This window comes from Solea solea, chromosome 10 (genome assembly GCF_958295425.1).
Source record: "Solea solea chromosome 10, fSolSol10.1, whole genome shotgun sequence".
Lineage (NCBI taxonomy): Eukaryota > Metazoa > Chordata > Actinopteri > Pleuronectiformes > Soleidae > Solea > Solea solea.
This window is the reverse complement of record NC_081143.1, coordinates 17,244,257-17,256,977: the sequence shown is the minus strand read 5'-3', so window position 1 is coordinate 17,256,977 and position 12,721 is coordinate 17,244,257. Positions and strand designations below refer to the sequence as shown.

Genomic DNA, 12,721 nt, shown 5'->3' with positions numbered 1-12,721 from the left:
TACAACAGTTTTTTTTTTGTTTTTTTTCCCTGGGTGGTGACGACAATAAAAAAAACTCTAATATTTTCAGGTCCTGAGGGTAAAGCACTTTGATGAAGTGTGAGTGAGCTTTTGCACATTTTTCCCCTTGCTTCCATACTATCAGTGAAAAACAATGATTATCCTCTCAAGGCACAATCAGAAACATATGCCTATCACAGTGTGCAGTCTGTGGCAATAAAGCTTTTGTGGCTGTTGAATGCATGTAAATTGCATTAAGTCATCAAGAGAGGAATGGTGATATGCGGCAAGGGGCATAAGTACTTGAGACTTGTGTCAGATCAAGGACGTTGTAAATTGGTAGTGAGGTATGTAGGTTTCTTACCTCTTGTGTGTATTCCCCTGTGCCTGCTGCCTGCATTCCCCTCCTTCTCTTGGAGTCTGTCTCAGATCAGGTTTGGAGTTCTTCAGCTGCTTGACATTTTCAACATTAACCCCGGGAAAGCGATGCAAGGGTTTAATAACAAATTAATATAGCAAAGTAGTCAAAATAAGACAAATGTTAAAATGTGACAAACTGTGACATATTTTTCTGTCTTTCATAAACAGAACCAAAATTGACTTCAGTCAGTTTTAATTCATGTCAGTTCATTAAGAGTTCTGGAATTTTCATGGGATTCGATGAGCTGAAGAAAACTCCAGAATATGAATAGCCTTAACCTTTCATTTACTGACAGTTACCTGTTGTTTTCATGTGTTCATTTACCTCATGAAGCTTTAAAGGTGATACACTACGAGGACACCTGACCATTACACCTTTACACATGACACATGACATATTCAAATACACATACAGAACTTTAATATGGAGTTGGTCCATCTTTTGCAGTTAAAACAGCTTTCTTACTTCTTGGGAGACTTTCCTCAAGATTTTGAAGAGTTTCTGTGGGAAAGTCTGTTTAGGGTGGCCGTGGGGCTTTTTTTCGGTTTGGTTACGGCTGGGTGATAAATCTTGCATACATTTGTCGATTCATTTGAATTTGTTGTTCGCTGCACGAGCTAAAGGACCATAGCCCATAAACAGCCGTCTTCAGTAGTGTAGTCATTTTCACATTGTGTCCCGTACGACGAGAAAGGAACCCGGTGGAAGTTGGAAGGCTATACCTGATGCAGTTGCGTTGCTTATTGCTTAAGATGTGGCGTCCCTTTATACAGCTGAAAAGTCGTGGTTTATCCACATGCTGAAAAAAAACCTTTGACCCCAGGTATGTGCTACCAAGTGGCTGAAAAGTTATTATTTCTTTCTGTTGTTTACAATGCCAGGTCCTAGTTGTTTATATACTTGTTCATACTTACACTTGAGATGATTTGAGATGATTTTGTTTAAATCCCAGAAGGGAAAATAAAAGTAAAATTTCTTTTTGTTTTTAAGAAGAAAATCTGAGATTTTATGAGCTAAATCTGCTATAATAAGCTATATACCGCCCAGCACTAGGTTTGGTAACATTTAGACACATAGCAGCCACTTGCTCTGGTGCCACGTGTGCTAAAGTAATACAAGCTGCGTAATTTGGATGATGCAAGAGACCAAAACATAAACAGACTTTAATGAAAGTGCATTTTATGAATATGCTTGCCGCACCGTTAGTAGTGATTATTATTATGTTTCCTTAATCTTTGATGAGATATCATGATCCTTTTATGACCTCATACATTTCTTTTCATATATCATCTTTGCAAACTGTGTTCACTTTTTATCATCTAATCTTTTTTTTTTTTTTTTTAATTCCTCTTTCAGGGATGCTGGTGGTGATCGTGCTGCTCCTAATAGCCATCATCGTGATTGCTGCGTGGCCCATGTAGGTGACAAGGACACCAGTGATCCTGGACCTGCACTGGACGAGCGCTCCAGTGACAGTTCTGTGCAGAATCTCATATTAAAACACGTGTACAGTACAGTGTGTTTACACAAACACAAATACCCATTTGAACACCGTCTGTCATCAGATTTTATTTTCCTACATTCACTCCTCATATGTGAAATGAAGTGCATCACTGTAACACTGTCGTTCTTTTCTTTACAGTTGCTTGGTTGCAGGTTAACCCTGTAATATATTGTATAATGCCATTGGGTGTAAATTGTTCCTCATTCATAGTAAATGTGTGGCTCATTAAGTTGGCAATTCATCAAACAGTAAAATATTTATTTAGAAAGCTGTGAGCTTTTTTTTTTTTTAAGAAATATTTTTAGCCTGGTCTATGGTGAATATAGATCCAACATTTAGACCTCACACAGGTATCGGGAGCATTTCTTCCATGAGTCTGTCTGGGTCTGGGCGTACAGAGTACAGTTATTCCATAAGCTGTGCAGTATCCACACTTACTTATATCTACCCATGCATTACTGTAACTGTGTAATGTTATCATTTGTCTTGGGATTTTACTCTGTTTATAGAGTCGCTCTGAGCCAAAACTAACAGCTCAGTTCTGTTACTAACACGGCTGTTTTCCTTTCTTGTAAATCAATTCAGCTTGTAATTTCTAATAAATGACATTTCCAGTTTAAAGTCCCTGGACTCCCGTCTGTCTGCGTGCATGCCCAGGACTCACTCTGGAGGATTGCAATGTTTTGTAACACGATATTGAGCTGGGGTGAACCTTTGCCAGAGCTTCATCATTGTATTAATGCTTCAATATTTCCGTTATGAAATCTGCGCCGCATTGTTTTGTCCAGCGCGCAGCTACACTGTTAAAACACAGAACACACAATCATCGGAAACAACAACAGCTTTTTCAACGTAACAGGTTTATTTCAGCTGAAAATCTTAATTAAGTTCTACCAGGTTGGTGTGTTCAGTAGTTATTTCCTTCTTTAATGGCAATGATCTAAAGAACCACAAGTAAAAAAAAAAAAAAAAAAAAAGTTGATAAAGACAATAAAATCCACAATGTCTTGTGTCATTAAATATATTCATATATAATAACCATAATATATTAGTACGCATTGAAAAACAAGATTGCAAAACAAATCTTTGCAATGGTGACAACTAAACAACATTTACAATTCATAGTATGAACACAAAGCAATGCTTTGACGTGTGTGTGTGTGTGTGTAGCGTTTCATCAGGAAGCTTGTCAAACCATTGCTCAGGAGTTGGATGAAAAAAATATAATGTACAGCATGAGGCTTCAGAGACTATAGAGGTGTGATTGCAGGTTACATTGTGCCAAACTGAGAAAGAATTCCCATGTAATGTTATGTTGTAGGGATTAATGACAAAAGGCAGGTTACATGTTTAGTCTACTGAACACGTGTGTGTTGTCATCATCGCCATTGGAACAGCCGCCAGCATATATTATACCACCATGTTGGACTGAAAACACAATCATTTGATTGATTGTACAGTACAAAAAAAAGAACAACAAACCAGACACGTGAATACTGATGTTTTCTTTTTCTTTTTTTTTTGCAACGTTGTCTGAATCATGTGTACCTCGCATCTTTCAGTGTAGCACAGGTCATTTTGATCTCTCTGAGTTTTTAAAAAAGCGTTTTCTCATTCGTCCTTATTTAGGAGGCATTTTAGTCCGCTCAAAATAATAATAATAATAATAATAATAATAATTAAGACAAAAAAAAATCCCCACAAAAACAAGGAGGTTTCTGAAATAGAGGAATCAAATATGATCATGAAAATCCATTTGATTAAAACCAGGTGTCTTGAAATGATTTTGTTGTGCTGTGGAACATTTTAAACGGTGCCATAAATGGGATTTTTGTTAAACAACAAACACCAGTAACATCAAAAGTGTTGCTCAGAGTGTTTTGGGATGGACTGAAAAGAAAGCCTAGTTTATGATACATCAGAGACACCGTGGGCTTTCTTTCTTTCTTTCTTTCTTTCTTTCTTTCCTTTTTTCTTTTTTTTTACAAACCTGAGCAGTGTTTCTACCACACATTCCTCAGTGAAATCCAAACGGGACTGCGTACAAATAAATGAGCAATGTGTTTTGAATTGAGCAGCATCAAGTGATTGCAAACCCCCCCCCCCCCCCCGTCTCCCCCCACCAACCCCACACCACCCCACCCTCCACCCCCCCAGTTTCTCCCCCGTGCAGTGTAGAAGTGCAGAGAATTGACGTGACAGGTCAATGGGAGACTGCAGCTTCGGAGTGGTTGCACAGTGATCTGTTTGTGAATCTGCAGTCATACGTTGTGTTTGCGAAAGAATGTGTGGAAAACAAAAACAAAAAAAAAGGTTACTCCGGATAAAATGTGTCTGAAATCTGGAGGGGTTGAGTTTACCTTCTGCACTTCCATTGCCTTCTACAATCAGCAATGATTAGGTTTAGATGCATGTTGTTTTTATTTTTAGTATGACTTTTAAATCCCTTAAAAGGACATTTGTCTTCCTTTGTCTTTAAAAGTACTATTTTGCCACACAGTATACAGACTACAGAGAAAATGAGACATAGACTTGCATTTCTTTTCCCAATTTTTACCCAAACAATGTTTGCCTGCAGTCAGGCAAGACTGATATATACTCTAAAAAACAACAACAACAACAACAAAAAGTTGCTAATTTATTTCAATAGATTTTTTAAGAGCAGCTGATGATTTTATGGGGGGAGTTTTATCTTTTATCTTTATCTCATTTGTAACAGGGAGGAAAATGCTATGGTAACACCATTTTAATGTTAATAACTATAGGCTATTATCAATGTATTATCAGAATCAAAATAATGACCTTATTGTGAAGTTGAAATGCATCCTCCCTTATGTCAACGTTTTCCATTGTTAATACCAAGCTATTACTTAGTGATTAATATAGAAATAAAATGGTAGCACCACATTATTATTATTATTTCCCCGAAGAGAAAATAATGACATTACTATTATATCATATTGTTACTGTACTATGATATCAACCTTTGAACCTTATTTTTATAGCAGTCAATGGCCTGATGTCCTTTTTTTTGTTTGTTTGTTGGTTTGTTTAAATATAATTCTGAAATAATACAAATAAAATATCACAGTTACTGTCTGCGCTGGAGGTGTAATCAGTGATTTTAAACATTTCAACATGAGTAACATCTGTGGCACTGAATGCTACAGTCACATAAATGGAGTTTGTACAAATACCGAACCACCAAAATGTAAAATCTGGGGAAGACTGGACAAACACTAAAGATTAGTCAGGACTGCATTTTATCCATGTGCCAATTACTAAAACAGCTAAAGTGTAAAAATATGACCATTTTTTTCTTAAGTTGCAGCTCCTCCTGAATTTGACAAAAGGGGAATTCAAATTTAGGGCTAAAGTTGGTCTTTTATGGCACATTTATGAGAAAGATTTCTGCCTCATTTGTCTCAGCGAAGACGTTTGATGAAACAAGCTCACTTCTTAGTGAAGAATACAGTAAGAAAACCATGCAGAGGCAAACTTGCAGTGGTTATTAAGTATGGGGGGGGATGTGTCATTTTTTTTTTGCACCTGCAGAAAACATCCATAAAATTAAAAAAACAATAAAATATACTGATTTCATACTGCGATAAAGAAAACAACACAAATAACTTTATATACTGGTAATAGGTGCAAATTCGGCAAATCCACAAGAGAGAGGAATCTCAAAGTAAAATAAACCATAAAACCAAATCTGCAAGGTGAGCTCCTTCAACAAAATGTTCACTAATCATCCTAAATAATTCTCTTCATGCTTCTACACAAAAAAGCAGCAACATAAACAGTCTCTTCTCTGTCTGTGGTCTCTGTCCGTCCCTCCTGTTCTCTCTCTCTCTTTTATTCAAATCACCTGCTCAGATTTCCTCTTGAATTTCTCCTCGAACCCTGACATCCTCCACCGTTTCTCCGTTTATGGCTTCTTGCACTTGCCTTTCTTCTCCCGCTGCTGGAACTTCCTCAGCCTGCGTGCCCACGTGTCCCTCCACTGGATAACCAGGCTTCCTTTGTCTGCCACCACTCCTCCTTGGCCAGGAGAGTCCTCGTCGTTCCCCAGCAGCAGGTACTTCTTTCCAGGCTTGATCTTGGGACACTTGCAGGCCACGTCTTTGGCACGGACCCACAGGAACTGGTCCCCGCGGCGGATGCGGCTCTCGCCCTGCTTGTAGACGGAGATGATGTTGACGGTGAACTTCCACCACTCTCCGGCCTTGTCTGCCTTCAGGATGTGCACCTGGACGGCTGCAGATTGAAGACATTGCACAAAATCACTCTCTGTTGAATTTCATTTCCAAACATCTGAACTATTGGATTAGAGGTAAGGTGTACGACCACATAATATCACAATATTATGTGGTCAAGTGCTTCGTGCCGAGGCGCCACCTCATTTCGATGGTATTTCCATGCCTTACCATGGTAACGCAGGCGAATACACCCCGAGCCAAAGTTTTCCCTTATAACAACTTCTACTCTGTGTCACTGGATATTTAATGAGGTAATTAAATAAGATACAGTGGGTCAACTAACCACCACAATTTGATTTTTTTTGCTTCAATTTCCTGAGGAGTAACCACTGTTCTCTAAGATCTCTGTCACGTTGGAAGAAAAAGGGTCTGTTTCTCTTCCAAGTACGCTGGGGTTTTTTCCAACTGTGGCCGCGATTCAATCATCAGTGCACCACGAGCTGGCAGATAAAAAACTGTGGTGTGCAGAGCAGCGTGCAGTGAGTGCCACCTTCTGAGGCCATCGGCTGCTTTGCCACAATAATCCAAAAATAAAACTGCCTCGATTTATTTAAAACCTAGAGTATTCCCGCTTATAAAGGCTTATGTTACTCGGTTCATCAAAGGATTGTCGTCTGGCGGTGCCAACACCGCGCGCAAGACAATCCAGATTCTCTTTTCGTGTGCCGTTACTCGCTGGTGGAATGACCTACCGAGCGCTACCAGAACAGGGGAGTCCCTGTCTATCTTCAAGAAGCTCTTGAAGACCCAGCTCTTCCAGGAGCATCTTCTGTCCTAGCACTTCTCTTACCGCCCCTCCCCTGCACTATCTCCTTCTGCATCTGTCAGTCCACTGTTCCTATCAAGTGGATTTCTTTCCACGACTTGGCTTATTCCTCTTTTGTAAGTCGCTTTGGATAAAAAGCGTCTGCTTAAATGCTAAAATGTAAACTGCACTTCAGTGCGTCGATGAATATAAATATGATGGTCAAGATCTACTTATATAAAGTAGTGTGCAAAAGTCTGCTTTCTTTGTTGTCTTTATGTCTGTCAGAGATTATTCTCCTCAGGAATGCTTAAGTTACTATCAAGTTAAAACTGTGAAAGCGTGTGAAAGAACTGCTGTTTTGTTTTTGCTGCTGGTTTCTGGTCCCGCTGTGATATACTCTATGGCTGCACATGCATTACGTTCCATTACCAGTGACAGTGCAGTGTGATTGGTAATGTGATTAAGAGGTAGGGTATGGCTATTAGAGACGTTATAGCTCGGGAGACGCTTGGTGATATTCAGATGATGAATGAAGTGCTTCGGTCCTCGCACAGGGAGGAAGAGGGAGAGAGAGAGAGAGAGAGGGAGGGAAGAAAAGGGAAGAAAGAAAGGGCTGCTCCTCATGGATCCTTGCCCGGGAAATATTAAAATGGATTATATTGACCAGATCTTAATGAAGCTCTACGATGGTTCTCCTGTGCTGATGGGACAGCTTTTGAAATGAGCCACCATTCAGGGTCACTGGTTTCACCTTCAGTGTGTACAGAGTTAATGCAGCTGAACATCACGGTGGAATGAAGTGCGCTGTATATCATTTTACATTAAGGTCAAGCTTGGAGCCATACATTTTGCAAAGACATTTTCCACAGCTAAAACTTCACTGAAAACACCACTGTATCACTTTGTATTGACTTTGCTGTGCGTCTCCCCGACACAGGAAAAAAACACGTGACTGTGATTTTACAGTGGATAATATGCCAGACTCTTGCCTGATACAGATACAGTCCCTGGTGCTTGGGTAATATATCAGTTTCGAAGTTGCTACTCTTGTCCAACAAATAATTGTTCTTTAACTTAATAGTTCGTCAGTCGTCAGACTGTGACAGTGTAGGTGTTATTTTAAACAGACATGCATGGACAGATGCAGTGGTTACTGTTTCTCTCAAATAAGCAAGCCAACCACTCAGGAGGTCTTGAGTTGTATTCAGCCTCCCTCTTTTTCCTCTTTTGTTTACATTGTCTTTCAGTCATGTTACTAAATCATAACCAGCTTTTGTGTTGGCCTGTTGTGAAGGAGCGCTCTTCATTTATTCATTGTTGCGTCTGCTGCGGAGTGTTGGGCTGCCATTTTGCTATGTTCCTCACACCGTTTGTGTTGGTGAAACAGCCTCACGATGGCGTGTTTCCCCCCCTCTGAGGTTCCGACTGTAAGGGTCAGTTGCCTGATGTGGAATGACCTGGTCGTGGCCTCTGCGGCACCTGCCAGCGGAGCTTCCACCGGGTCCTTTTCTCCCTGTTTGTGTTTGAACAGTGACCACTGTGTACAGTCTAGAGTAGTTAGCGATCAGACATTTCCACCACCCCCTCCATGCACACTACCCCCTCCTGTGATTCTTTATGTGCGCCTGTATATCGACCACAGAAGCTTGTTGTGTCGTTTCCTGGGGCAGCGTGAAGCTCAGCTACCCTGCTGATCTTTTCAAACATTCCAAAGCTACAGTATAGTTCCCTCCATTCATGCTGTAAATGTACACTGGGTCTGACTTTCCCGATTGGATTTGCTAAGCTTACATGAGGTAAATACTGTACGGGCGTCTTGTTCTGGTTGGATATGAATCATGGATGCAGTACGCTGTTTTCGTGTACGCTGTCAGCACAGAGCCCCTCTGGTGGAGTCAAGGTGAGGAGAAAGTGGATGATGTAGCACTTAAACTAATGGCGGACAGATTGATTGAATGAAACACAATGCACGAGCATGAACCGGTAATAACTAACTAACTCAATCTAAAAGCCCTCGAATGTCATTTAAATTCGAAATTATGTTTAAAAAAAGAAAAAGAAAAGAAAACATTTCTATAAATCAATACATTAAAATATCTGTTTGTTATCTGCTGGTAACAATATGTCACGTGCAGTCAACTGTTTTTGTCCTTGGAAGTTTCTTACGTGTGAAGCACTCCAAAGACGTCTGACGTGTACAACTTTATGTGTCGCTTGGATGAATCAGAAAACGGCGTCATAGAGGCTTTAACCAGCCTGATGAAGAGGTGCTTTCAGTCCTCGCTCAGGCTCAGAAAGTGTTAGACGATACGATAGCCCATGTATGAATTTTCTCTAAATCGATTGCTGAGGTTTTATTTTTATAAGTTTATAGTTTGTTTTTTTTTATTCTATGGACCTTCTGAGAGTCTGCAATAAAGATTGAATTTAATTGAATATGAACAAAACTTCCTCATATAAAGTCGGTACTGTCTTAAGCCTTAATTGGGCAAGGGACTACAAAATGAATGGTAACTTCCGGGCATCCAAAATCGCATTGCTATGTGACCCAGTGAGTTTGGAAAGTCACATGACGACGTCACAGATATCGATCAGGAGCGGTAGGGGTTAGGGGTTAGGGTTTAGGGTTACGGTCTTAACCATAAATATAAATGTGCCTTTAAGTTTATATGTGGTTTTCTGATATTTTTCATATATACAGCTTTTATAAAATGTCGATAACCCTACATGGGCAAGGAACCATATGTGGTGTAAAAGTAATGTAAAAGGGGAGAAACTCCATCCTTTTTTTGCTCAGTAATCTCTCTATTACTCATTATTAACAGCAGGTTCCCACACACACACACACACACACTGTAAATGCAGTATCATTTCAAAAGGCCTGTTCATTGATGTTTTCACTAGACGGGAATCCTGATGTCTCATTTTACTTCTCCACCCTCAAATGCAGTGTGTCAAGTGCTAATTTGGGATTACGTCACTGCTGACATAAACGTTCCACTGACGAAACGACTGCTCGTTATCTACAAGTGCAGATTTCCGATTAGAGCGTTTGGTGCCAAATGAAATAAGTGAATGCGGCCACGTAACAGGCACGTTCGCGCATGAACCGATACATATTTCGGAGATGGGGCTCTTCTCACGACACCAGCCGTCACTGGTGGAAGAGGAGGTGTCTATAAGCTGACCTCCTTGCCCGCAGAACAAAGCTCGGGCCTGTCTGTCAAGCTGCTGAGGTATGCTGCAGGATGCCGCTGCTTGGTTGACCGCTTCGGAAGCCTGACTTCAGTCAGGGCGGAGGACAGAGGGGAGAGGTCATACGTCTTATCCACACCTTGAATAGCATGGCGGACGGACGCCCACAGGAATGCAGCGAGAAACACACTGGCTGTGGGGGAAGTGAGCTGCCTTAATGAGGATCTCTAAGAGAGAGCACCCACTGTCCGTCACACTGCCTTGGCTTTATCCGTTAGGGGGCTTTAAATGCCTGCTCAGAGATGACCCCTTCCCACACACACACACACACACACAAACACCTCAGCCTAATTCTTTATCCTGTCCTTTCTCTTCTTCTGTTTGTCTGCTCCTCTTTTCCTCCTCTCTTCCTCCTTTAAGATCTGTAGTCCTCTGTTTGATCCTTTGTCTCCGTCCTCAGAAAGCTGAAGTAAGCCATCAGTAAAATGCCTCCCCTGTAAACTATAGCTGTTCCCCGGCAACACAGGGAGGACGTTGAGAAAGAAGACACGACTCATTTCTCCACTCATTTAGATTCCCTCACCCAAAAGTCACCACAAGGTGTATTTCTCCCGTGCCTTTAGGCTTTTCCTGTGCAAATGACCATTAATCCAAGTCCTTAAATGAGCCTTTCTGTAGTCTGTTGACTCACCGTAATCTTTCTTACAGTACTTCTTCATGTTGATTTTCAGTTTGCCTTTCGATGCCTTGCAATATGAGTCACAGTCTGCAAGAGAAAAGAAGGAAAAAAATGAGAGTCAGGAAAACAAACCATGAATGAACTGTTGTGGTGAGTCATTGAAGTTGTGAGGGAAAAAGTTTGTCAAGTATTTTTTACTGACTGAGTGCTCTGTATGGGCCTATAATCTTTTAGGTATATATTTTGATATGAGCATTACTGACAGCAAATGAAGACAAATGAAAATAAATTAAAATAACTAACCAGGAAATAACATTTTATAGAGGAAATCTAAAAATGAAAGAAAAAAAATGCAATTTCTCTTTGTGTAAACAGTGGAATAAGTGGATCAAGAAAAGTCATTTTTCAATAATAGATTAAATTAGTGATTTATCTGAGGGTACATCTGCAGTACATATTTTATCATTTACTTCATGTACATTTACATCAAATATGAATATCTTAGAAGACTTTTCTCATATCAAATACGCTGGAAATTCTTGAATCAAGAAATTCCCTTCATCTCAGATTTTTGTGAAAAGTTAAATTTTTCCCATTACAAAGCCATTTTTGTAAAGGAAAAAAAAATGTGCATTCAAATAATAACAACAAAAATCATCTTGGTTCTTTTAATACCAGGTTCAGACAACAGTCTGACACACATCCACTTTTATTGCACCATTGTCTGACCGAGGCGCTCTATTGTGGCCATGTCTTCAACACTTAGAGTCTGATGAGACCATCGACAGTGTGGCTGAAGTATAAAAATGACCTCCGCTATCACACAACTCACTCCCTGTGACTGTGGGAATTAGTGTAGACCACCCTCCACCCACATCAAACCCCCCCCCCCCCCCCCCCTCCAAATCTCACATCGCTTGTCACCTCAGCCCCCCGACCTCCAGAAAAAAAAGAAGAAAAAAAAAACCCGGGATCACTTCAAGGCCCCGCGAAGCACTGTGTCAAGCTTTTGCATTTATTGCAGTGCGGACAAGTGGGAAAGAGCATTGAGGGCTGGCAGCTATTTGAGGGGGTAGAAGGTGGGGGGTGTGAAGCAGGTCAATGCCACACAAAGGGAGGTCAGGAAGGGAAAACTAGCCATCCATGAAGCGTTAGACACAGAACCCTTGGGAAGGAGGGGCCGCATGTCCACTCTGGACAGCGTGAACAAATAAATACCTCACGCATGCAGAAGGGTCACCCAAATCGAGCTCATGCACACCCACATATATCTATATGCTGTTAAATTCAGCTTGATCCGATATTCGTAAGATATTTAGTATTCCTGGACGGTGTCTCTACATAAAATTATAACCTCAAATCAAAGGTGGTTAAATGCTGGACTGAGGATGGGAAACATTTGAGTATCCTCCCTGATTTAAACAAAACGGGAGCAAGATTACCCGCACTGTGGACATGCGATATGGACAAGGTCGTCGAGCGCTTGATACGCAACGTATGCAAATGCAGTGTGTGTCAAATACACACCAGTTACTGGTCATTTTGAAATATTTTTGAATATATCGGTCCACAATCCATAATCTGCGTATACCCTTCATTTTATGACAGGTTATCATAAGGTGATAAAGGCAACCCTATCCACCTCGCTGGCACCAAGGTTCATGGAGCATGTCATTCCAGTGCTGTCACACTGCCAAACACTTACAGTGAGGGTCATCTATATATATATATATATATATATATATATATATATATATGTATATATAATGTATGTATATATATATACACATAAAAAGTTTTCACAATTTCTCTGCTTTAACTCTATTCTAGCCGGCGTCAGTTGAATCCAGAGTCGCACTTCAATGCTGTAATGAATATAGTAAAAGAAAAGGGGGTGGGAGGGAGGCTGGCTGGA

The 12,721-nt window shown here is 40.5% G+C and overlaps 2 protein-coding genes across 2 annotated transcripts in view; one reads left to right on the top strand and one right to left on the bottom strand.

The window, feature by feature from the left end:
* stx8 (syntaxin 8) overlaps positions 1–2,549 on the top strand; it is a 43,384-nt gene extending 40,835 nt beyond the window's left edge. Inside the window, exon 8 of the mRNA XM_058640500.1 lies at positions 1,778–2,549. Within this exon, the coding sequence (XP_058496483.1) occupies positions 1,778–1,842 (65 nt within the window). The 3' untranslated portion in view covers positions 1,843–2,549. The remainder of the gene's footprint in view (positions 1–1,777) is intronic.
* Positions 2,550–4,082: 1,533 nt separating this feature from the next.
* The window catches only part of ntn1a (netrin 1a), a 56,759-nt gene continuing 48,120 nt past the window's right edge, over positions 4,083–12,721 (bottom strand). Inside the window, exons 6-7 of the mRNA XM_058641285.1 lie at positions 10,819–10,893; positions 4,083–6,182 (exon numbers count right to left, since the gene is read on the bottom strand). Coding sequence (XP_058497268.1) covers positions 5,854–6,182; positions 10,819–10,893 — 404 coding nt within the window. The 3' untranslated portion in view covers positions 4,083–5,853. The remainder of the gene's footprint in view (positions 6,183–10,818; positions 10,894–12,721) is intronic.